Genomic DNA, 25,696 nt, shown 5'->3' with positions numbered 1-25,696 from the left:
TCTATATACAAAAATAAATTTCAGGTAAATTCAAGACTCAAATGTACAAAATAAAACAAAAGCTTCTTGATTAAATGCCTAGAAAACTATATGTAAAGCATAGTGATGAGGAACTTCTTAAGACTGAAAATCTAAAACCCAAATTTTCAAAGCTGAAAACATCCATTTCATATACCTGTGAAACTGAGACAGAAATAATACCATAAACAAAATAAAGAAAAAAGCAAAAACAAACAAAATGAAGCATAATGTATTTTTTAAAAGTCTATATTTTGTCAGATGTATGTATAACTGTAAAATTCATGTTATGTGTGTATGAATTATTAAATTAAATTAAAATATTTTCAGATATATAAAAATAATTGAGTGGCATTTGATTATGCTGGAAATAATAAAGGAAATGTTTAAACCATTAAAATATATTTCTACTCTATTACTTCATTTTGATCTTTATAATTTTATTAGACATCCTTTTTATCTTTCTTGCACTATAAGGATATTCAGCAAATTGTTTATTCATGAAAAGCATGATGATAAACCTCAGTTTGTTCTTATTGACCGACAACCATGACCTTTGAAAGAATATGTTTTCCAATCATGAACTTTGGCTGAGCTTTCTTTTTCACAGTGATGATAAGCTCATTCACCCTCTGCCACTGAAAGTTAAAATTAACAGCTTTATCAATGGCACAAACTACTAAAAATAAAATAGGAAGTTTGAAACATATTGTGGCACAAAAGTAAATTTAAACTATGATTAACATTGATAGATATTCATTGCTTTAGAATGCAATCTTTTAAATAGTTTTTTTTTTTGGTCTCTTATCATTTAAAGGTCTTGAATTGTATTAATACTCTTATATGTCCAATGTATTATGTTAATTTTATGCTTTTTTTCTAAAATATCACTGAATCTTCTCTAATACATTCTTCTCTAGTATATATGTTATATATTATATATATAGCTTTAATAGAAATAATTATTAAAATCTTTATTTGAACATAGGGTCTGTTAGAATGAAACTGGGATAAAAAACAGCATACTATCCAATGACTTTGTTACAAGGGGCATGGTCATGACATCTTATTGGTCAAATTAAAAATTACTTCATAAATTAATGACTTTGTGAATATAGTTGACAATGATACATAATCACATACCTTACTCATGCAGTGAAGTATGCGTGTGTGTAAATGTTTGACATTTTTGCTAATAATTTTAAAATGTTAAGAGTTAAGATGTAATTATTTATTTCTCCTAATAGATATCCAACTATTCTAGTGACTATAAATGCATTATTTTCCCCAGCAAACCTGCTTCTTTTCCTCCATATTCCCCTTTGGTAAATGATACCAACTACTTACATTTTTTATCTGGAACTATAATAATCAAATCATTGATCTTTCTCACTCTATAATCTTGATATAACTCAGGACTCATCACCAAATCATTCAAATCCTGCAGATACTATATCCTGAATATTTCTTACTTTTATTCATGTCTGTGCATTTATCATGACATCCTCAGAGTTCAGCACCTTACTACAGAAACCTGGATTTCTATAAAATTTTTAAATTTAGTGTCTAAGTGTTTCCTCAACACTTATTTAAATAAACTTTCCCAAATGCAAGTGTGATCAAGCTTATGTGTAAAATTGAGTTCTAGTTTGCCATGTTATTTGTTATAAAATCCAACTGTTACTGGAAAGGGACCAGGCCCGGAGTGGGTCTGCATCGGGCTGCCAGTAGTGTGTAGGTCCTTGACTTTGTGCAGGAAAGATTTCACAACACAAGTCCAAGTGATTTTGTGAGTACATTTATTAAAGCCAATGACAGTGAAATAAGGAAGGGCTTAACTTGACCTGTCCTTCTTCGGTATTGTTGGCACAGATGGCACTAATTGGATCTCTGCTGTCTATCTCCCTGAATAGGGAGATTTAAGCTATTTACCCTCTGGTTGGAAATAGAAACCATTTACTCTTAAGAGTCCTTGGTTAGGGAAGATAGGATTTTGTAATTTGCTAGATGATTGTAAACTGCTTGGCTCTTTAATTATCTATCCCAGTTTCTCTATTCACTTCTCCTGGCTTTCTAGCCTAGCTCACAACTTCCTCATTCCAGCAGTCAAGTACATTGTAGGTGTATTTTCTGCCTACCTATCTCTGTCTTCTTCCACCTCCATTTTGCTACAAGAGGCTTTGCCTGCATCCACATGAGTAAGCCTGCAGCCCCTGAATGCAGTCTCCTGTGATCCTTTGAGCTTTCACACATACTGTGCTTCTGTCTGAATTAGATGTGCTCTCACTCTATATTGCCACAGTGATCTGTTTAGGACACCTTCACACAATTAGCAAATGTCCACATCTGTCTTCAAGAGTTTCTAAGTTCCTGGAGGTTTGGACCAGATCTTGTCTGATTTGATCTCCAGCACTTGACTGCCATGGTGAATACTCAATATACATTTATGAAATTAATGAAAAGGGGAAAAATTCTGTACCACTCAATGGTTAACTTCGTTTTAGCAATCTTTTGAGAACTCAACAATTTATTTCAGAAAGATGCAGTGTTAATTCTTTTGATAACAATATTAATTCTAAGGTTATTTTCCTTAAGAAAATACAGGAGGATATTAGTAGGAGTAGATACATTATTGAAGTTGATGCATTTGAGAAAAGTAGTGCATTTGAGCTGATAACTTCAGTTCGACACTAATGGTACTTTCAGAAGTGCATGCTTCAAGATAGAAATTTATGAAAAGATTCATTTAAGAAAATGTTACACAGTAAATATACAAGGGAATTACCAGTTACCATCAGCAAAAGTTCCAGGATCTGTGGAAAATGGACAATGCCAGTAAGAAAAGTATAAATAACCTCAGTCTTTAAAAATTAGGGAGAACAGAATCTGGGTCTATCATTTTCACCCTCATAATGACAGAGAGAGATCTGATCAGATCACTGGGTGGAGTAAGGAGGACTGTAGGAGTTTTTCCAAGGCAATGGTAAACAGCCTAGGATGAGATGGGCTGAGAAGCTGAATGCTGGAGCACATGGAATATGGGCCAAAGATTTAAAATAGAGGGTGGCAGTGTTATTCTCCTTTGGGTGATCTAGAGGGGACAGGCTCTGAGGCAGACTGAAACTCTTCCAAAATAATGTAGCTTTTGTATCTTATGTTGTTTAAGTTTGTAATCTAATCCCATAAATAAGGTAATTAAAAACTAATGGAGGAATGATTGGAGTTAAAGATTTTAGCCTTAATTGGTAGGCTTAAGTTCTAAAGTATGTGGAAAACTGCTATTCCAAAATTGTGTAGCTTTTGAATAAAGACTCCTTTCCTTTATCACCAAATCTTTGCCTTTGGAATTTTGCCTAGAGGGTGGCAGCGGGCAGTAGGATGTGCTGTTAGGTAACAGCAACAAAAAACAATCTGTGGGACAACATAAACACTCAGTAAATATCTGATGAATAAGTACTTGAATCTTGGTGAAATAATTGAATAAATGAATGTGAGTAAATTTAGTTCATTATAATGTTCCACTATGGGGTTAAAAAACAACTATATTAACAAAATAAAATGGCTTGAAAAGTCATAACAGACCTGAATGCAGAAAGAGAACAGATGTAAAGAAAGAGAGAAATTCTGAAAGGAAGGAAAATAACATATTTTATTGTACAAAAGTTCCAGTAAAAACTGAGATGTGGATTGACTTTGATTAGAAAGACAAAAGCAGGTGTTTACATTTTTTCTAATGGAATCTCAGATGAGACTAAATTAAGCCACTCATTTCCAATTTTAATTGTAGGTTTGTGATCTTAGTTTAGAAAATGTTAACAATTCACAAAGGAAGAAAGTGGGGCAGAAACACAAACATGCTTCTTTTCTTTTAAAAAATTCTTTATAGTTGTTCAGTTACACTTGTCCCAAATTTTCCCCCATTGTTCTCCCTTGCCCTGCCCTCTCCCCTCTCCCACATTCAACCTTCCCTCCTACCTTGTTGTCTTTGTCCACGGGTCATTTATACTTGCTCCTTGTCTTGACCCTTCCCATTCTTTCCCCTGTTCCCTCCTCCCTCTTCCCCTCTGGTTACTGTCAGTTTGTTCTTTATTTCTATGTCTTTGGTTCTATTTTGCTTGCTTGTTTGTTTTGTTGATTAGGTTACACTTACAGGTGAGATCATATGGTGTTTGTCATTCACTGCCTGGCTTATTTCACTTAGTATATGCTCTCCATTTCTATCCATGGTGTCATGAAGGGTAGGAGCTCCTTCTTTCTCTCTCCTGCATAGTGTTCTATCGTGTAAATGTACCACAGTTTTGTGATCCACTCATTTACTGATGGGTATTTACTCTGTTTCTAGCACTTGGCCATTGTAAATAATGCTGCTATGAATTTTGGGGTGCATAGGTTCTTTTGAACTGGTATTTCAGGACTCTTAGGGTATGATAACAGCACTGGAATTGCTGGGTTAAAAGGCAGTTCCATTTTTTGTTTCCTGAGGAAATTCCATCCTGTTTTCCACAGTGGCTGCACCAGTCTGCATACCAATAGTGCACTAGGGTTCTCTTTTCTCCACAATCTTGCCAGAACTTGTTTGTTGATTTGTTTATGATGGCCATTCTGACTGCTGTGAAGTAGTATTTCATTGTAGTTTTAATTTGCACCTCCTTCTGCTTCTTTTCTATAATGTCTTCCTAATTTCTTTTGTGCTGATTATGTTTAAAAATGAAAATACAGAAAAAAGTCAAAATGAGTAGTATTATGATTGTGATTGAATTTTAATACATCCATGATCTATTGTTATACATTCGCCTTTGGAATAACAAATACTTGATATCCAAATATCTCAAATTTAAATAAGAACTGATGCTAGATTGAATAACACATCCTAAAGTCAAAATGTAGTTTTATAGTGCTGTATAATTTAATAAATCAAAATTACACACTTATTTTAAGTATAATCACTGCTCATTGGCTAAGTAATAGAATGAAGTCATTGTTGTGGGGGAATAGCATCATGATTAAGCTTTGCCTTTGTTGCTATTTTGAGATTTTATCCTGGGCTGTGGTTGCCAGTCTCTAGGGCACAAGGAAATAATGAGGGTGCTGTTTTGAAAACCTCCCTTTCCCAACTTTACCTTTGTAAATGTGTGTGGGGGGGTAAATTTATGGTAAGTGTTAGGATTTGTGTGGAACTCAGGTTCTCTGTGTTGCCAGCAGAGTCTTTATTCCTTCTCCTTCATTTTGATTGAGGTAGGGCAAGCACCTCAGTAGGTATTTGGCACTATTCTTGATGCTTTAGTTCCAGCTGAGAGAATTGCCTAAGTCTACCACTCTGGATTTTCATCTTGGCATGATTATTTTCCAGTACTTATCACATAATCTCTTTAAGTATCCATTTTCTCCAAAGCAAAAATGGGGTAGGCTGCTAGCGTGCCTCAAAAAGGTTATTTGATATCTGTGAACCTCGTATTACAAATACTGAAATATTACACAAATGCATAATATGATATTGTTAACTCAACAAACAAACAAAACCTTTTGAACTTACTATTGGCTTCCTGCAGACCTAACATTCTCCAGTCCACATAGATGAAGACTGGGATTGCCAAAGGTTGTGCCTTGCAGAAAGTTGCCTGGCTATAAGAAGCAAGACAAAATGTAGCATGTTCTCTAGTCAACAAGCTCTGATCTCTGGTGTCACAGCTGTGACTGTTTAGAGGGGACGCCTTCTACTGATTAGCACGAATGAGGCATTTGGAGTAGCTGGGGCTTTGGAGAAGACCACTTTGCCTTGATTCTCAGTTATACTTAATCCAGTGTTAAAGAAATGTAGTCCCTGCCATGAAGCAGGAAACCTGCTTTTCAAGTTACAGAAAGGGTTGAAACTTACTCTGAAGTCCATATGGCTAGACATGCAGCAATGTTGAGCAAAATGATTAATGAAGACTCATCACTGTAGGTTTCTTTAACCTGTTTTAAGCTAAAATATTATCTTTTTTTCATAAGAGTTGATTAATTTTAGCCCTGAAAAAGTCTGAATTGCCAATGGCAACAGATTTCCTTACCTACCACATGAGAATTCTGTCTTGCTGCACATTTAGAAAAATATAAAACTTTAATAGGAGGATCTTTATTAAAACTCTATATGCAAATATTTTATATTCATAATCTTACATTTGATTACGTTATGCTTTAGATAGTCTTTTCAGTCAACTTTGTATACTAACACAAATGCTGTAAAATATGGTTGGCAAAGTGAATGAGGGAGGAAAGGATGATAAATCAAGTGGATGGAAAATGGAAATATTTTCACTTAAAACCTTTCAGTATGTTCAGTTAATCAACTGATAAGTGCAATATAAATAATAATTTTTCAGTCTTTATAAAAAATTTATAAAGAGCCTAAATGCAAACAATAGTATGCAATATATACAATTATCTGAACTAAAAATCCTGCTCTCCAGAGTTTAAAATTAGAAAGCACAAAGGGGATAATACAGTTAGTTCTGCACGTATGAACACCTCCCAGGAATACTTACAATTATCTGTGAATGTGATGGTGGTAGCTTTCCTTCCTCAGCCATCTTCCTTTGCCACCTATAACCAGAGTTGTTAATATTTTCTAACACAGAACTCTGAATTTTCCCATCCCTGTATGTCTCTACCTAACAAAACTTAGGACCCTAAAAACTGAAATCAGCTATCACCACTCCATCCCATCAAAACTTTGTTTCCATCCCTCCCCCATTTTCTCATAGCAAAGCTTCCTGCCCCCTCCCCGTAGCCACCACCAGGACCTTTCAGCCATTTACTCCATTTGTGACTCAATTAGGTTTCACCCACCCTTGTAGGGTCCTAAATCCTTTCCCTTCCCATACCCAACTCAGGTGCCATTCCCAGAACAGCACACCATCATTCTCGGTCCCCTCTTCTGGAGGTTACAGGAGACAAAGGCTAAGAATCAGTGGTATCCCACATGAGGACCCTGTGAAGGTTAAGGGGACAGGAGAGCACTATTTCTTTACATGGTAATAATGCTTCACATGCTGTGATAACCTGGGGCAGATGCAAAATGTGATCTTGTAAGAACAACCTGAGACTACACCAAGAGCACAGAAGGGTTCGTTCTCTAACACAGCACACATGTTTGTAATGTCTACTGCATGAAAAACACCATGAGGCATTTGATATTCTGGTCAGCACACCAATTTTATAACATTTACCTAAGGTGAGTCATTGTGCTGGGCACCAGAAGTATACAAATGTAGATGAGAAGCTTCAAAAAGCTTACATTCTAGAGGGAGATCCAAAAACATGAACAGGCAATTGTAATATAATATGGTAGATACAAAGTAAATGTGCTAAGAGGGTGGTCTGGAAGTGTCCAGGAGGCCCATTTAAAACACCCCTAGCTTCCTGAAAGAGCTGCAGCTTGAGCTGACTGGGACTCGCTCCTATCCCTTGCAGAGATAATACACAAACACATAAAAAAGCATGCGAATGTCTACAGTTTTATTTGTGTAACAATTCAGCTGCATAATATTAAACAGGTTTCTATGGGCATACTGAGACCATAAGAAAGCTTTAAAACATTTTTAAAATTAAAATGGGGAAATACATTTGTGCTTCAAATGACCACCTTATGAAAAAATCCTTCTGGACTCAATGCCTGTTTAAAATAAAGAATAGCATCCAATTGTGCAAGAGATTAACAAAAATGGCATTACTGTGCTTTTTGTAATTGGTAGTGAATGCATTAAAAACACTTTGAGTTTTTCATATGAATGAAAATGCAAGATTTTACCCATTAGGCATTCTGAACACTCATTGGAGAAATACATTTCTGAATTGTTTATAGCTCTTGGCTTTAGTGGTAATTATAAATGAGTTGAACACCAGTTGTGTACTTTGCAATGTAAAGTGTCTTCAGAGAAATGAACTTCTAAGCTTTCAGTGTTTACATTTTCAGTTATATAACCCAAATTATCATATACATGAAGAAATTCTATTTCATTACTTCTGAATTCTATGTTCAGAGCAAAATGGATAGACAGGATGAAGCTGAAGTAATGCTCCCCAAGACAGACATTTTAAAAAGTAATTAATAATTGATTTATTTAGATTTTTGAGAGTATGTTTATTAAATCTGTGGGCACTGAAACAAGAAAGGGCTTAGGACAGAAGAAGCAACAGGAGAGAGCTCAGGTGTCAGGTGGGGCTGCCTTGGCTCACTGGGAAGTCAGAGAAAAGGAGTCTTGGAGACAGGTTCAGAGGTTCAGGCCAGGACATGCTGCTGCTGCTCATTGCTCCTCTGGTTGTAAGTCTCATGGGGACCCTTAGAATTTAGAAGATGCATGCCTGTGGGGGCGAAGAAGAGGAGGAAAGGAAAGGCATAGGCTTCCTCCCAGGAACAGGGAGGGAGAGAATGCCTCAAGAAAGATGTTTTTATAAGTTATATTTATGTGGAAAAATATCACTGTTTGCAACTGATAAATTGAGAAGGTTGGTAATAGAGGGGAAGGAGTTAGTTATTGTGCCTGAAACTGCTAAATACTTTATTCCTCAAAATAACCCTATGAGATAGTGTCAGTTCTTTTGATTTCATAGGTGAACACTGAGGTGTAGTTGCTAATGAGGAACGAAGCAAGGATCCAATCCCAGCATGGTCCCACCTATACCCTGCTTTCATGTCACTGTGCTGTGTGGCTCCTCTATGTCTGATTAAGATTTATAAAATGCTAGCTTAAGTGATCATTTCCCAATTATAAAACCATTATGCATATATATTTTAAATTACTAATTGGTCAGTTACTTTTTTTAGATGAAAGGGCAGAATTGGCAAGCTTTTCCTATAAAGGGCCAGAGAGCAAATATTTCAGGTGTGGTGGGTTGCAAGTGCTTAATCTGCTACTGTGGCAGGAAAACATAGACAAGAGACAATACATAAATGAACAGGTGTGGTTACGTTCCAGTAAAATTGAGTCCCGAAGAGGGAATAAGGGGCAAGATGGACAATGTGGTGAAGTTGTTTCAGATTTAGGTTACAGAGAAGTCATATTTACAGAGGCGTGAGAGGACATGGTGTGCCCCAGGTCTAACAGAGATTTGGGGTTTTCTGGAGTATCTAACTGGAAGGCACGAGTGAGGAAAGTTTGGGTTACCTAAGACTTGGTGGAAACTTCATCCTGCTGGTTTCTGTTATTGTTAGAGGTCGGTCTGGGTTCATCATAGAGCCTCAATCGTGGAGGCTCTCATGTAACCGTGACAGTTACGTGATCTGTGGGTTTAGTGTCACCTGCATAAGAGCACTTTTATTGCACCCAGAACTTTGCTAGAGGGCAGATCCCTTACTGGTGCTTACTTAGCACTATAGTGTTCCATGAAGATTATCACATGCTTTCGTGTTGAATTGGTCTTGGCCACTGTAGGAAGGGTGGGGCAGTCCCTGATTTACATTTACAGAGACTGGCTCACAAACAGATGAGGCGATACCCATGAAGTCCCTTAGCCCTACTCCAGCTCCCAGTGTACTGTTCCATCACCAGATTTTTGCTATTAACCTGTAGCATATTTTTAATGTCTTCTAAAAAATCATCTAACAAGGCCTTTTCTGATTACTCTTTCTTTCCTTTCAGAAGAACCAATAATATCCTTAAGGGAAGATAAAAAGAATGCTTGACTACTCTTTAACTTCTCATTTAGGTTTGCAAATCTACTTATGGAAAGTGGCTATTCACTCTTTCATCAGGACCAATTGCAAGGCAAACTGATTTTGTCCCCTTCACTAATAGGCTTGCTTTAGGTCATAGTATCTGAGGAGGATGTGATTTTAGAAACTGCCATGAGAAAAAAAAAAAAAAACTCTTTCATAGGGAACACTACCAGAATAATGAGTTTTTAAAAAGAATTTTATTCATAAGATCTCTGAGAAGTACAAATGAACAATGGAATAAATTAATAAGTGATTTCATTAAAATGTTCTGCTTTACATAATTAAGACTTAGATATTATAGATTATTCTGAGTTTCATGTGAAACAATTTTCAGAACACCAGGAAACATTGCTAATTTGGTATGCCATGCATTTCAGTGGTACTATGGAGTCCAAGGATTCAAACATGGTCATTATTTTATGAATAAGAAATCATGGTTAATATAGACAGTCTAGCCTAATGTTTCTGTATCACAGAAGCATTTTCTGGGTTTGAACTATATGACATAGTTTTTCTTGTTTGCTTATATTTTTTGTTTCAATTATTAGGCCTTGATTTTGTTGAGTATATGTTCTTAGGATCATTCAACAAATATTACAGCCAGGGTTTCATTCTGTTCAATAACATTCATGCTTTTGTCATTTCTTAATTATTAGAGAGGATTTTCCTTTTTCTGAGAAAAGTAAAGGAAGCAGATTTCTTTTAGAGAATTATTTTTATTGTAAATATTTTAATTTAACAATCATCAGTTTTTTATGACATATAATTAAATCATACAAAAGCTACAACCTGTAATAAAGTTTTATCTGAGAACAAAACATTCATAAATGTTGATTCTGAAAAGTATATGGTCTTTACATTATAGTTTATAGATTAATAAGGCTACAAAATAGGATTATTTAAATTTTAAATATCTAGTTAAAAGAATCTAATACTTCAATTTAGTGAAAGAAGACTAATTGGGACAAGTAGTTGTGTTAAATATCTGACCTAATTGCAGTAACTTTGAAGTGTGATATTCTATTATTTCATTAAAACAAGTTGATAGCATGTGCCTCACTAACCTATTGTGCTTGTGTTTTATGTGCACATAAATATTTTAAAATACATACAATTATATGTATTTTTTAAATCCAAAATTTATGCCCAGGATTTTGCTATAGAGTACATTCCTTTATAAGTACATTTTCTGAGCACTATTGTTTTCCTTGAAGATTATCACATGCTTTCATTTTCAGCTGGTCTTGGTCATTGTAGTGGGGAGGGGCCGCATATGACTTACATTTGCAGAGACTGACTGGCTCGCACACAGATGAGGTGAAATCTGTGAAGGCCCCCAATCAGCCCCACTCCAGCTGCAGAAGGAAAATAAGCAAGAGCACTACTACCAGATGCTGTCACTTGAATAATTTCATAGTTTCAAGTTTCATTTTCATTTTGAGGAGTCCCAGATTTCCTCAATAATTTGATTAATTCAAAGCTTCATTTTACTAAAGCTAATGGTAATTTCATAGGATAACTTTTACTCTTACAAGATAATTTTTTGGTGTGGTGTAGAGACCATGTAATATTTTTCACAGGTTGAATTGTGTACCTCCCAAGTCCTGCCCTGCATTCCTGTTGAAGTCCTAACCACCTGTACTTCAGACTGTGACTTTTTTTCCCTGAAGACCAGGTTTTTACAAAGATAAGTTAAAATTAGGTCCATAGTCTGAATTCTAATCCAATTTGACTGGTGAGTACAGAACAGGGAAATAAGGAGAGAGACACACCTACAGTGAGGATGCCACGTGAACAGAAGACAGCCATCCACAAGCCAAAGATGGCACCCTGGGACAGATCTTTCCCTTAAGGCCTCAGAAGGAACCAACCTTACCAACACCTTAGTAAGTTTGAACTTTTGGCTTCTGGAGCTTTGAGGCAATACATTTCTTTTGTTCAAGTCACCCGATTTGTGGTTCTTTGTTATGGCAGCCCTAGAAAATTGTTACAGTGTTCAACTTTTTGCCAAATAACAAATCAACCTTTTATTACTTTAAGTTTTGAATAACCTTACTCATATGATGTCCTCCACTTTTACCCAAATGCTCTTTTGAAGTCACTGTGACTTCTGAAATAACTGAGTTTTTCCCAAAATTTCTGGCTTGTATGATAATTTTTAATTGCCCTGGAGCAGAGATGCTTTGTAAGCCTAAGGCAATGTAATTGTGATCGGTTTGGGGGCTGGGGTATTAACAATTATAAGTTTTCTCCTGAAAATTGCCTTAGCAAATTTTTTTATATTCTGAATCTTTTTATCGTATGTGGGATCATTTACAAGAGGCACATTTAATCAGAAGTAAGATATGGAAAAATAAATGGCATATTTAGAAAACCACTTCTAATATAGAACCATAGGGTTAAATATGCAAATTTGAATGAGTATGTGTTTTCCTTTTGTTATGAAATTAAAATAGGAAAGTGATTTTTTTTTGATGCAAGGAAAGATCTTTAAACTGTTTTTCATTTCTCTTCTTCTAAGACAGAAATAGACATTGGATGGCAAACATCTTATAGATGTTACTATGTTTGTTACTCAAGGGAAGGCTGTTTAGTAGTTTCTAAAAACTCATGCTTTAGGGCAGGGACAATTTTATAAAGCTTATTTTACTGAATCCACTATGGCTTGGTGATCCTAATGCAGTTGTAATGCTTCAATAAGCTTAGTCAAATAAAGCTTATGAAAATTCTCTCTCCATAGAAATAACTGCTCTGAGCAATCTAAATGTCAGAATGTGAACCTGTCAATGGGAAAATCCTATTCCTAGGAGCCATTTGAAATGATAGAATAGAGGATTTCACTGTGCCATGTAATTCTGACAGTCCCAATTCCTAGAGTTGACCCTGGACGACTCTAGGGAAAGTGGCCCCTGTCTCCCAGTCTGCAGCACAAATAGCAAAAGTTGAATTCACCTCACAGTAAGTACCAAGTAGGTTCTTAGAACACAAGAGCCTAATTTTCCATTTATTTCTTCTTCCCTGAGGTGCTGAGAATATAATTTTATCTCCATAATACTCAATAAGATCCAATTCTGACTAGTAAGAATTACCCAGTGAAGGAGCTAGATAAGTGTTCAGTCATTCATTGTTTTGTTTATATCTTTGCTTTTAAAAATTGTTTTATATCAGAACTGTAATTGTCCAGAGAAAAAGCCTTTTGTTAGTTGCCAATGAGTGACATCTTTCTCACAAAAAAATTTAAGACCAGTTTTAGATCTATTTGAACAAACAATTCAAAGAATGAGAATGTTAGTGACTAAGCAACATACACACTTTGAAAACTCTGATAATGAGTAGACTTCAGAAAACTGTTCTCTTTAACTCCTTGTTTTATATCAAGGGGAGTAAAATACTTGCCTGGCTCTGTAGATGTGTGCAGCTTTTTCAGCTGTTTCTAAAATTCAGAGAAATCCTTAGAAGAAATATTTATATGACATATTATTTATGTTTACCTAATTTGTTGCATTTTAAAAATATGGCCATGGATACCTTAATGTTCTTTTCAGCAATGTATAAAGGAACTTCAATTCAAGCTCATTTTGAAGTCCTTTGAAAGGCACAGGAAGCTACTTTTCTTTCCTGTAGATTAAATTATTGAAAAAGCACAGGAAATCTTATTTCTCTAAATTTCAGGCTGTATTTTCTTCATACAATATGTGTATTCTCTTCATGGGATATGTGAATTCAATTTATAAAGATGAAGGTTAGGGCTATACTATTCTGATCTGTTCTAAAAAAATAGCTTAATAAAGAAGATTTGGGTTCATCTTAAACATAGCCTATTATAATGGTGCTCAAATCTGAGTATGTGTATTTTTGTCAATAAAATTCTTAAATATTTTATTTTATTAGAAATAAAAAATCATGTGGATCTATTTTCAATCCAATTACAGCAATAACATTAATTCTGGAGTAACTATAAATAGTGTCAATTCATATTATTAATAAAGACATAAAAAGATAAATAGGATATTTCATGGTAATTTTTATTTTAAATGCCCCTGGAGTACTCAATAAAATTAGTCATGTTCCGCCTTGTTCCTATGCATATGCATATGGAAAATATTAAATTTTGAATTATCACATCTTTTCCAACAAATGGATGGAAATTTCCTTATAGATAGGAAATGCAGGTCTAGTTTTCTTTATACTTAAATATATCAAAAAATAAACAAGGTTGATTCAGAAGACATTTGCCTAAAATGTTATCCAGAGCGTATTTTTAAAAAATTAAGTCTTAGTTCTTGAATTTTCTTTAATTTCCTGGAAGTAGCTGATGGCAATGTGAGAAAACCATCATTTTATGTATAATTTTAAGAAGATGCTTTACATGAAGTCCTTATTATTACTGAATACATTTACATGAAAAGTATGAATACATTGAGTTTTGTTTTGGGGGGGTGTGAGTGTCATACTTTCTTAATTAAAGTAGAAACTATGGTGACACCAGAATGGTTGGATTATGACTCCATATGCGGTAATGTAGCAGGAGACGATTAATTCTTAAGGAAGAAAGTAAAAAAACATACATTAGAGTCAACAAATCATGAAAGGTAATAATTTTGGAGCATTCAGTTCAGTATTTTTTCTTTTCCAAATTGAAATATCATGCCGTTACTTCAGCCTTTCCTGTTCTAGAGGGTTTGTGACTCTGTGTCAGGGGGGGCAAGTTCAGAAGAAGGGCTGCTGGGGCGAGGTAAAGGGTTTCATTTATACATATTTGGTTCAGGACAAAGATGTGTCAACCCAAACAAAAGTACTAGAAAATTATTTGCAGAGAAACTGAATATTGTCCATGAGTCTTGTGTCTGCCCTATTTATATCACATTGGCTAGGAACCAGAGCCTAATTCCTATTTGCCTGAAGCTGAACCCATGGACTTTGGGAGATTGTCTATAGATTCCATCTCCAAACAGCAAATTCATAAAATCTTGTTTGAGACTTCCTGGGTTCATGCAGTGAGAATGGATTATTTTCTTTAAAAAATCTGATTGAATCTGTCAAAATTATTGTCACAAAAGAGTCACCTCATGGGTCTTGTTGATTAATTTTCATCCCTAAACTATTTCTTTATATGTAGTTCCCACTGACATTTTGATTTGCTATTTAAGCATGTACTGAGAAGGGACCATGGACACGATTTTCATTTTATTTGTTAACTTGAAAGATATAGCTCTATTGAAAAAGCTATGCTTATTGAGCTTAAAATAGATTAATATTATTTTGAGCAATTTTTACATAATCAAATAGAAATTTGCATTCCATGAACAGAATTATGCCCTTCCAACTTCGAATGTTGAAGCTCTAATTCCCACTGCAATAACACTTGTGAGAGGGGGTCTTTGGGAGATAATTAGGTTTAAATGAGGTCATGAGGGTAGAGTCCTCATGCTGGGATCAGTTCCCTTGTAAAGTGAGATATCAGGAAACTAGCTAGCTCTCTCTTTGCCATGTGAGGACACAAGAAGCTAACCATCTGCAAGCCAAAAAGAGTCCTTATCAGAATCCACCATGCTGGCGCTCTGATCTGGGACTTCCAGCCCCCAGAACTGTGAAACATAAATTCCCATTGTTTAAGACAACCAGTTGTCGGTTATGGCAGCCCAGCCCAAGCTGACTAAGACAATGCATCATCACATATTTGTAAATTGATCATCAGCACTGATATTCATCTATGCATTTACCCTGCCTAATCTGGCTGTAGAAACCTTAGAAACCTCTCCTGGCTGAAGAGATTTTTTTTAAAACTGTTGGAGATTTAACTGCCTTAATAACATCTGAGAGGTTAGTTCTAATTGTTTCATTAGTGAGGAGTGTCTCTGCTAAATTATTGACATTATTTAGCAAACACATGCTTTCTTTAGTCAAAGACATTATGTATCCTTCTCTCTATCCTACTGTTCTTTCCTCTGTGGTAGCCTTAATTATTTCAACAAGATAAGCTTCCCACTACTTTTTGAGATGTACCTGAACAAATATGTTTTACATCAGTAACATAGCTCTCATCTCAACATTTTTGCATGTCATAAAAACACATTTTGCTTTATATTTCATTTTCTTTCTCTGGTTAGATGTTACTATGCACTGAACAACCTTCTATATATAGAAATACTGAGGTTATCTAACATAACACTTTTTTTAGCTGATTCTCCTTAACAAACATTATGAAGTTTCACTTTATAGTGAGTGTTTATTGGGTCTCACTGGGTAAAAAGTGTTTTGCTAAGTAGTGTGAAAGAATAGATGGTTTGCTTCTGACATAGAGCTTTGTTGAGAAAACAAACAGAGGGCTTCACAAAAATCAAACAATTTTATCTGTGCATTCGTATTATCAAAAAAATGTGATAGCATCACTGGTAAGATCAACAGTGTTCATTTGAAAAGATTAAGAATATATCATTATAGAGTTGGCATTTCAGACGATTCTTGAAAGAGGAGTTGGATTTTTAACAATGAAGCTTTAGTAGAACTCTCGCTTTAGTAGAAAAAATAATCAGAAATCCTTGCCAACTTTAGATTGGTAAAACAACACATTTTACATGTAGTCGGTTAGTTCAATACATTTTGTTTTAAAAAATAAATTCTAGGACCTGGCTGGTGTAGCTCAGTGAATTGAGCGTGGGCTGCGAACCAAAGTGTCGCAGGTTTGATTCCCAGCCAGGGTACATGCCTGGGTTGCAGGCCATAACCCCCAGCAACCGCATATTGATGTTTCTCTCTCTCTCTCTATCTCCCTCCCTTCCATCTCTAAAAATAAATAAATAAAATCTTTAAAAAATTTTAAAAATAAATAAATTCTAGTTATGCATTCCTCATTGTTTTCCACCTTTAAATTCAGTTTGCTATTTGTAAGAAAACTAGTGTCTGAATGGGGAATAACTACTAAGTTGAAAATGAAAGTTGAAAAGGTGAAGGAAAACTGTGCTTAGAGGAAGTGATACCAGAAGAGACATCCATTACTTTGCAGTCAGGGCTACTGTAAAGTGGGTAGCAGGTTGCAGAGCAGCACCACTGCCCAGGCAGGGAGTTTCTGACTCTCATTCACCCAGAGCAAGAGCAAGAGCAGGAGCAAGAGCAAGAGCAGGAGCAAGAGCAAGCTCTTTATAGTAAGAGTACCTCAATGTCAGCAATTCACTTCGCAAATCCCAAATGAATCTGTTTGTTTAGAATCGTAACAATGCAGCCACTTAAACAAAAATGAAATTTGAGATTTTATTTCTAAAATGAAAATAATTTTTAAAAGAAGCTGTATATTTAGATCATTCTGGCTGATCACTCCTCATGATACAACAGCTGAAGAAAAAGAATTATTTACTTTTCTAGCAAGAGGGCCAGTCAGAGCTCGTGATAGCCGGTAATGCAAACTCAACCAAATCAAAGCAGTTGATATACTCTCATATTTGGAAAGTCCAAAGATAAACCTGACTCTCAACACAGTTGGCCACATGAACCCACCTGTAGGAATCTGGATCCTGCCACTTTTTGTTCTGTAGCAGACTGTCCAACTAGTGGGCCAGAGGGCCATTAGTGGACCCCACCAGCTTAGCAACCCCTGTAGAAAGAGAGTATCCTCAAACAGTTCCATAAAAGATGTGGAAGTCCCTGATTGCCCCATCTCCTCAATGTCATAGGCAAAAGGTAGTGTTATGAATGATCAGGCTTGTCTTGAAGGCCCATTCCTGTGCCTGAGGGCTAGGGCATTGTTCACCTTCTAGTCTCACCACTAGAAAAAAATTCACATGCTAGAAAAGTAGACAAAGTGGATGAGCAGAAATAAATGCTAAATAACATACAAACTAGGTATATATCTTTTCACCTCAGCAGGTAGATTAGGTAGCCAACTTATTCTCTGAAATATTAAAATAATCACATCCCACAAAATCTGGAAGAAAAGGTAATAATTTAGAGCATTCATTAAAACTGACAAGGGATCAGTTTCAGGTTTGAGACAGAAAAGCAATTTTTACCTTGAAAATGAGTAGTGCTGTTTCTTTTAAAAATGGGCCTAGAATCTAGAGTTTTCTAAAAATTACTCTAGGTAATTTCTTATGTTCTATCTAGCTACCTTATCTTATCTATCTATTAATTGGAATGTCTAGGATAATTTATTTTTGTGAATTGCCATGATGTATCTTGCTTCTCAAAATCTATTTTCATTAATTTTATATGCACTTGTAGAAAAACATAATTGTCACAAATATCTATGTAAATAATACATTCACATTGTGCAAAAACTAGGATAATAAAATATGTAAATTAAAGATGGAGCTTTTACTATTTAAACATATTTGTCAAAAGATATTTCAGTAGTTTCTCCAAAATTCTTATTTTGCATGGATATTTTGGCATACTTAAAAGTATTTATCAAAGATTATTCTTCCTTATAATTGAGAATTGGATTTTTAATACTCTTTTGGAACAAAGGCATATTTTTATAATGTCTTAATAGTATATAGTATATTTTTTTCTTTAATTCTTGAAGATAAAAATATACTTTTAGGGTACTCCACAAACCATATTGCCCAGTGAAAAACAAAATTCAGAATTAGTGCTTTTATGTAATGGGGTATAGTACTGTATTTATACCATTCTAGAATATAGGTGCTCTCCTTGAACATCCTGGAAGAGATTGTACTGCCAGTGTCCCATAGGAACCATAATGGGAAATGCACTTGGCAGCTCTCTCATCTGATTAATAAGGCATGATGAGGTTAAGTGACTTCTTTCAGGATGCTCATGGTATATTCTTCCATGCATAACCTGACTGTGAAGCTAGTCTTTGGAACAACTGCATGAGCCATTCATTGTACTTTCCGGAGCAAAGTCACAAGGCCTTTCAGGCAGATCCCCACTTTTTTTGAAGCTGATTGAGACAGATTGAGTCTAGCAATCGAAATACTTTGTATGAAATCAGAACCAATGAAATTAAAAAGCAGGGTGGGAAAGTACTATTATATTTCCTAGCTTCTCTGCTCCAATTGTGAGACACCAACTTTCAAGAAGCATGGCCTATGTTAAATTGCTCAGTGGTATTTACCTCCCATTTTTTCCGCCATATCAATTACTAGCTCTTGTCATCCTCAAAGTGCTTGTCAAACATTAAATAATCTCAGATTACATACACTGTTCTTTGCATTTATCTAGACCAGTTGTCAGAGAAGATCACTTATTTTCCTTCAGCTTTATTCTTCTGGGCTCCATGACTTGTGTGGTAAACTTGAATGGAAAATGAAAGGTACAACTTAGTGTATTCTCATAACAAAGGCAATACATAGTTTACTTTAAGCAAGATAACTTTCAAGTTGCTTGTGGTTTTGCAGTTGATACTCAGGATATATTTTTATCACCTTTGAGTCTTGATTTATTCCTAGGTGGAACTTTTGAGGATATGAAGATGAAGAAAATATGAAAATATTTTAAAAATAATGTATAGTTAACTCTTATCTTTATCTATTTAAAATATGCTAACATGATTGTTTTGGCAGGATTATATGGTAAAATAAAATTTGGAGTTCATATATGTAGTCAGGTTTTTTAAAATATAAAGTAATATTTTAACTCTAAATTTTCATTACTTTCTGATCAAGAAATGGAAAACTATTTAGAAATTCCATTTTTTTTTAAATATTTTGTCTTCTAAAAATGTGACCAGGATTCAACTAATTTGTATCAAATTTGAGTAAATTTATTCCTTCAGTTTCAAGATACCATGCAGGTGTATATAATATTGTCTACAGAAATACTCTGTAATACACAGTTCACTGAAGTGAATCTGAAGTGCAAAAGCAATTCTTCCAGTGTTCTCTGTATAGTGATAGTAGAAAGCATTCCAGAGGTTAAAAAACAAAAAACACAAAAGCTGGAGATTAGCAACATATCAACTTTCAGGTAGGCCTCTCCTAAACACTTATAATTCACTTACTCTTTTGCAAATCACTATTCCAAAGGTTCGATTTACTGGGTCTTAAATCACATTTCAAAGACTTCTATCATTCATCCATTTTCGGAACTGCCATTAGAAGTGATGGGAATTTGGTACAAAAATCAATGAGAGGATATGATATGAGTGCTTTCTAATTTTTCCTTCTTGGAACACCATCTCAAAAACAGTCTGTGAAATCTATTTTCAAAGGTATTTTTCCATCTTGCTATCACTTCAACTAAATTGAGTTCATGAACTTGGGATATATATTCACATAGTTTTTCAGAAAAGAAAGAAGATTCATTGTCACTCTTGTAAATTTTTACCTAAAGTCATTTAAAAATCTTAATCAAATTGTTTTACTACTGATGTTCCCCATTAGCTTTTTAGTCTTTTAAAAACATGGGCTCAGGTTTACCATTTTAATTTTAAAAAGTTGTATTAGTTGTTTCTGGGTGATGAAATGATAAAGGATTGCCTATTTATCTATTTTACTATTCTTTATATTTAAAACTTTTTTAAATGAACATGCAGACACCTGAAAGCAGGAATAAAAAAGTTACTGGATATAATACACATTATTCTCTTAGATCTTCTGTGCCCCTTCACCAATAATAAAGAATGGCCTCAGTAAAAAGGTTACTTATACAGTGAAACCAGATATCTAGAAGGAATTTCATCCATTTGAACTATTTTGTTACTGTTTTGTTTCTCTCCCAGAGGAGATTCTTTGACTTGTACTCAGCCTAACAATGAGCTTAAATAAAAGAAAGGATATTAAAGAGCAACTTACCCTCAAAATTCATTGCCCATGATGGCAATGGATATGGGGGAAGGTAAGGGAGAAGCAAAAATGAATTCAAGCTGATGGCAAGGTTTGTGGTCTGAATGGTAGCATTTATGGAGTGCTGGCTATAGGAGTATATGGGTTTCAGGTAGGAGGAAAAATGCTGGGAAGAGACAATACGGCAGTGGGCAGCGAGGTATGGCCCTGCCACTCAAGACACGTGTTCTATTATAGAAAATAGTATAAATGACTTACAAATACTTACATAATTTGTGTTTTGTCATTAACATTTGATGTGAATTTCTAAACTGTAATTCTTCTTTCTGACTATTTGGTTAGGAAACGCATCCACAACTACGACTGTTATAGACAACAAAAATGGATCTGTGCCCAAATCCCCTGGAAAAGTGCTGAAGAGGACAGTCACAGAAGACATAGTGACCACATTCAGCTCCCCCGCAGCCTGGCTTCTGGTCGTTGCTCTGATAATCACGTGGTCAGCTGTTGCTGTTGTTATGTTTGATTTAGTGGACTACAAAAACTTTTCAGGTAAGATCTATGAAATTTGGCTTTTAAATGAATGGAAACACTGTTTCTCCCAGTTCTGACTTTGTCTCTCTTTACCCTATCTTAATGTGATAAATAAAGCACCCAATGGACATGATTCTAGGTCACTGAAATCAAGTTTCCTTCTTTGCTTTTTCCTTCTATTTTTCCTCTTTGCCTGTATGCTCACTGATTTCAAATGAAACAGATTTTCTTATTTGTAGAACTGAACAGAGGCTGAAGGTTATATTTTCATAATGATTAAAAAGATTGGGTGGATATTTTGTTTTGGAACTGCAATTTTATTAACCACCAATAAAGGGTAATTTGTAGTTTTACAGTAGGTAATATAAAACAAAATGAAAAGCTTTTGGACAAATAGAAAATAGGGTAAAGTATTTTTAAGTCCACATGCCATCTGGCTTCAAACTTCCTTTTCAGACATACTCCTTGCTCTTCCTATCAAAACATCCTATTTTGAGTTCCCAAAAATAAAGAGTGTTAAAGGAGTTTCCCAAAATGACTTATAATGAGCTATTATATCTTGAATGTCCTTGTGTTTTGGAGTAAAATAGGAAAAACACATGTGAAGGTAGATTTTCATTATGGCATTTCAATCTCTGAGTATATTTTTCATCCCTTTGTTTAAAGTCATTTTACATTTAAAAAATTATATTTATCTATTTTCTCATCTGATATGCTCTATTGACTGTGCATTCCTTGAAGGAAAGAATTAGTCAGGCATTCAATAAATATTAAATGAATAGATAAATGAGTTTTTGCTTATCGCTTTTTACCACAAGCAAAAACATTTCATTAACCTATTAAAATGCTTCTTCGTATTTGTGCTGCCCATCCCCCACCTAGCCCACTTGTTTTCTTTCTTCAGTAGTGGTGGAATCAGTAACACCCAGAAACTGTAATTACTGTAAGTTGTGTTCTGTATACTCAGGGTACCTCTGTTTTTCATGATGGTATTTTATGCATTAAACATTTACGTATCAAGAATCTACTGTATGTGCCAAACAATGGCAATGTTACAAGAAATACAAATATAAATTTGAAAAGTTATAAAATCGCATGATTTGGGTTTATTGACTAAGAGGTACAGTTGAAATGACGCTGCCCACTTGCACCATTTATGGTGGGCTGGGCTGAAGTGAGCATCATCTATTCTAACAGGTAGAAATATGTCCATGGTATCAACCAAAGCAAAAACAGCATTCATTCGGAGCCATAAACCTCTGCTCCAAATAGGCTGTACTAAATACTGTGTAATGTAGATTTCTAAAAGAATGTACACTAGAAATGCCCATAATATAAAATTATTGCTTAGAATTTTAAATGAAAAACAGTTAGTTATGCTACTCTAGAAGATTTTATTTCCCTTTAGCCTGTATTGACTGATATTTTACTTTCTTTTCTTAGACTTTAATTTATTTAAATTTTAGAACCAAATATGATCATAAAATATAGTTCTGTAATGTTTACAATAGATGTTAATAACTACATGTAAATTTAATGTTTGTAAAGTTAATAATTTAAAAGTGCATTACAGAAATTTCTAGTGAAATGGATTGGCTCTTACTTTACAAAATGAGCAGCTACCCCTTAGACATCCAGATTAGATTTCTTAAGTATAAAACATACTTTTAATTCACAGCAGGGGGTTCTTTCTTGGATCACTGTAATTAAGTGCGATGGGTAATGCCTATGTTACTGGCATTTCACCTGATTAGGGAAAAAAATAGCCTCTGCATTGCTACTACTTTATTTCTTCTTTTAGGAAGTGTTTATTAAGCACATCTTCTATGTGAGGTCTCCTCCTCCAGTTTTCTATTTTGATCAATGACCTAACCAACTATCCATTCCCGACAGAAAGAAACCTGCAAGTCATCTTTTAAATCTGCTTGGCATTTGATTAGTCACCGTGCTCCATGACAGCTTACTCCATGTCTCATAAATTTGCTCCCTTCTCTTATTACCACCATCTCCATTTCTATACTTCAGGCCTTGATTCTCTTTTTAGGGGATTAATGAGATTTCTTCTGATCCCCCTCAACCAGTCTCTCCCATTTAACATTGTTCCAGAGGTATCTGCATACAACATAAATTCCATCAACTACTTCCTATTGCCTAAGTATAAAATGCTTGGTATGATATTTAAGTCCTTGGCTTAGCTCTATATTTAATTCTTGTACTTCAACTCATGAACCTGGTTTTTCAGTCATATCGCTACTGTTCATTCCCGTTTTTCTTTCTCTAGAAAAACATACTCTCAACCTCTCAATGCCTCTGTTTATACTGTTCCTCTCTCCTAGCCCCACCTAGGTATCCAAAACTGTATTAAAGTAGTTAAAAGTGTGAATGCAGGTTGGATTTCCCTGGTATTAAATCCGGACATTACCACTTTTTAGCTGTGTGATATGGAGAAGTCACTTAGCCTCCCTCTGTCTCAGTTTCATCACCTACAAAGCAGAGTTAATAATAGTAATAAGATAAAGAGAATTATAGAAGTGATTATATTTCAAGTACTTAGAACAAAATATAGTCTATCACAAACACTGTCTGAATATGACTATCCTAGTGAAGACTCTTTTCTCAACTTTCTATTTAGAGAATTTTCATTCAGCTTTCAAGGCCTACCTTTTCTTTTGTAAAACATTCTCAGGCTTCCTAAGAAGAATTCTCTGTACTGTGCTTGCATTCCTTCATACCCTATGGGCACCTGTATTATATCAGTTAACACATTGTATTTGTAATCTGTCCACTTATCTATCTCAGTCTGAAACTGAAACCTGTCCAAGGAAGGGACTGTCTTATATATTTCTGTACATGAGTGCTGCCACATAGTAAGTTTTCTGCTAGACATTGCATACAGGAATGAATAATACTGATAATTGGATTTTGAAACAATTTCTTATATTATGAGGAAACAATATGCCATAAAAATTTTAATTTCAACTAGTCAGTTTCAAACAACTTTATAAATTATTAAGTTTAGTAAAATTAGAATGTAAAAATAAAATACATTTATAAGATGAAATGCTATTTGTTATGTTTCATAATATTATCCATTGTTACATGATAAATTACCTCAAGAGTATGTGGTTTAAAACAAAAATAATGATTTTTTACTACACACAGTTTCTGTGGGCCATGAATTTGGGAATGACTTACCTGGGTGGTCTGGCTTAGGGTATATCTTGAGGTTGCAGTGAAGATATTTACTAGAGCTGCAAGACATCTGAAAGATTTTGTGGGGTAGTGGAACCACTGGCAAAATGCCTCACCTGGCTGTCAATTAATGCTGGTGTGTCCTCACAGCATGGCAGCTGCTTCCTCCAGAGGGAGTGATTCCAGAGAGAGCCAGGGGGCTGCCTCAATGCCTCTTATGACCTAGACTTAGAAGCCACACACTCTCATTTCTAATCTTGTGGTTACACAGGTTAGTCTTATTTAATGTTGTGAGAGATTATACGAGGGTGTGAATGAAAGCACGCAAGGATCATTGGGGCACATTTTGGAGGCTGGCTACTATGTATTTTACCCTAAAAAATGACATCACTAAGTTTCACATCTTTAGTTAAATGCTTACCTGTAAGGAAGTGCCGTACAATACCATAGCTGACAAAGATATTGTGATTATAATTGGTGCAAAGAGAAAGAGATGTGTTGAGATAACTCATGAGGCCACATCTAGGAAGATAAATTATTCACTAATGGATCTGAAATAAAAAAATAATCACAAAGCTAAAATTTTAAAGAAGAAATGTATAATTTCTTCAAATAAGAAGTTCAAATACTTCTAGCTAAGTGAAGTTTGAATGATCAGTTTCTGGAACCTAAAGAATATAAATTCAAATAATTTGTATAATTATAGTACAAAAAATTCACATTAATCTTTGGTTGGATGGGACACATCCATTCATATTTAAATTCTAATTTCTTTGCTTTATTAAGTTCAAGTCTGCATTTTTATGTTGATTCTTCACAGAAAAAAAATCACTTGCTTCAATAAGAGTTTCATATATAAATGATACTTTTATGTTTCTAATATTATTTTTAATTGATACACTTCAAATATTTGCTAGGGATTAATATTATTATAATGATGAGTATTTTGTAGTACATAATAGCCTTTGAAATATATATTGCTAACATATAAAAAAACAAGGCTAGTGGAAGAAGAAATCACATGGGAAATATCCCTAAAGACCAAAAAGTAAAGGCAGCTGTCCTTGGGCTCTACATTACTCTCTGGCACTTTAGAAAAGTAGATAAAGTTTTTGAAGGCATTAAAAATTGCTCATAGAGAAATAAAAACAGATTTTATAAACATGTACTATATTGGATTGATAAGAATGATTCTCCTCGGGGCAACTTGTACAATTCCTTATTTTCTGAATTTGATCTAACTTAACCTGTACATGATCTGCTTGTGAGGCCCTTGTACAATTGACTTTTACATGCTTCTTTCAGAAGACTTGGGATCACTCTACAGCTCTATAACCTATAAGCTAACATGACTACAAACTTATATTTCCTTGTCTGTAAAATGCAGATTAACACTTTGCTTTCTGGTCTGCAAAATTTGTGACTTTGGTTCTTATCAAATTAGACACATTTTAGGACACGAAAACAGATACTAGAAAGAGAGTTCACCTACCTTTTATATCTTATTAAA

At 34.7% G+C, this 25,696-nt stretch overlaps 1 protein-coding gene across 2 annotated transcripts in view; it reads left to right on the top strand.

Annotated features, from left to right (window-relative positions):
• The window catches only part of TRDN (triadin), a 304,890-nt gene that overhangs the window by 23,933 nt on the left and 255,261 nt on the right, over window positions 1-25,696 (top strand). For both annotated transcript variants that reach the window (XM_045843665.1, XM_045843666.1), the window contains exon 2: window positions 20,803-21,012. In XM_045843665.1, coding sequence (XP_045699621.1) covers window positions 20,803-21,012 — 210 coding nt within the window. The remainder of the gene's footprint in view (window positions 1-20,802; window positions 21,013-25,696) is intronic.

This window comes from Phyllostomus hastatus, unplaced genomic scaffold (assembly GCF_019186645.2).
Source record: "Phyllostomus hastatus isolate PE091 unplaced genomic scaffold, TTU_PhHast_1.1 phas_contig_40, whole genome shotgun sequence".
NCBI classification, from domain to species: domain Eukaryota; kingdom Metazoa; phylum Chordata; class Mammalia; order Chiroptera; family Phyllostomidae; genus Phyllostomus; species Phyllostomus hastatus.
The sequence above is the reverse complement of the archived record's forward strand: the minus strand, read 5'-3'. Positions and strand labels throughout refer to the sequence as shown.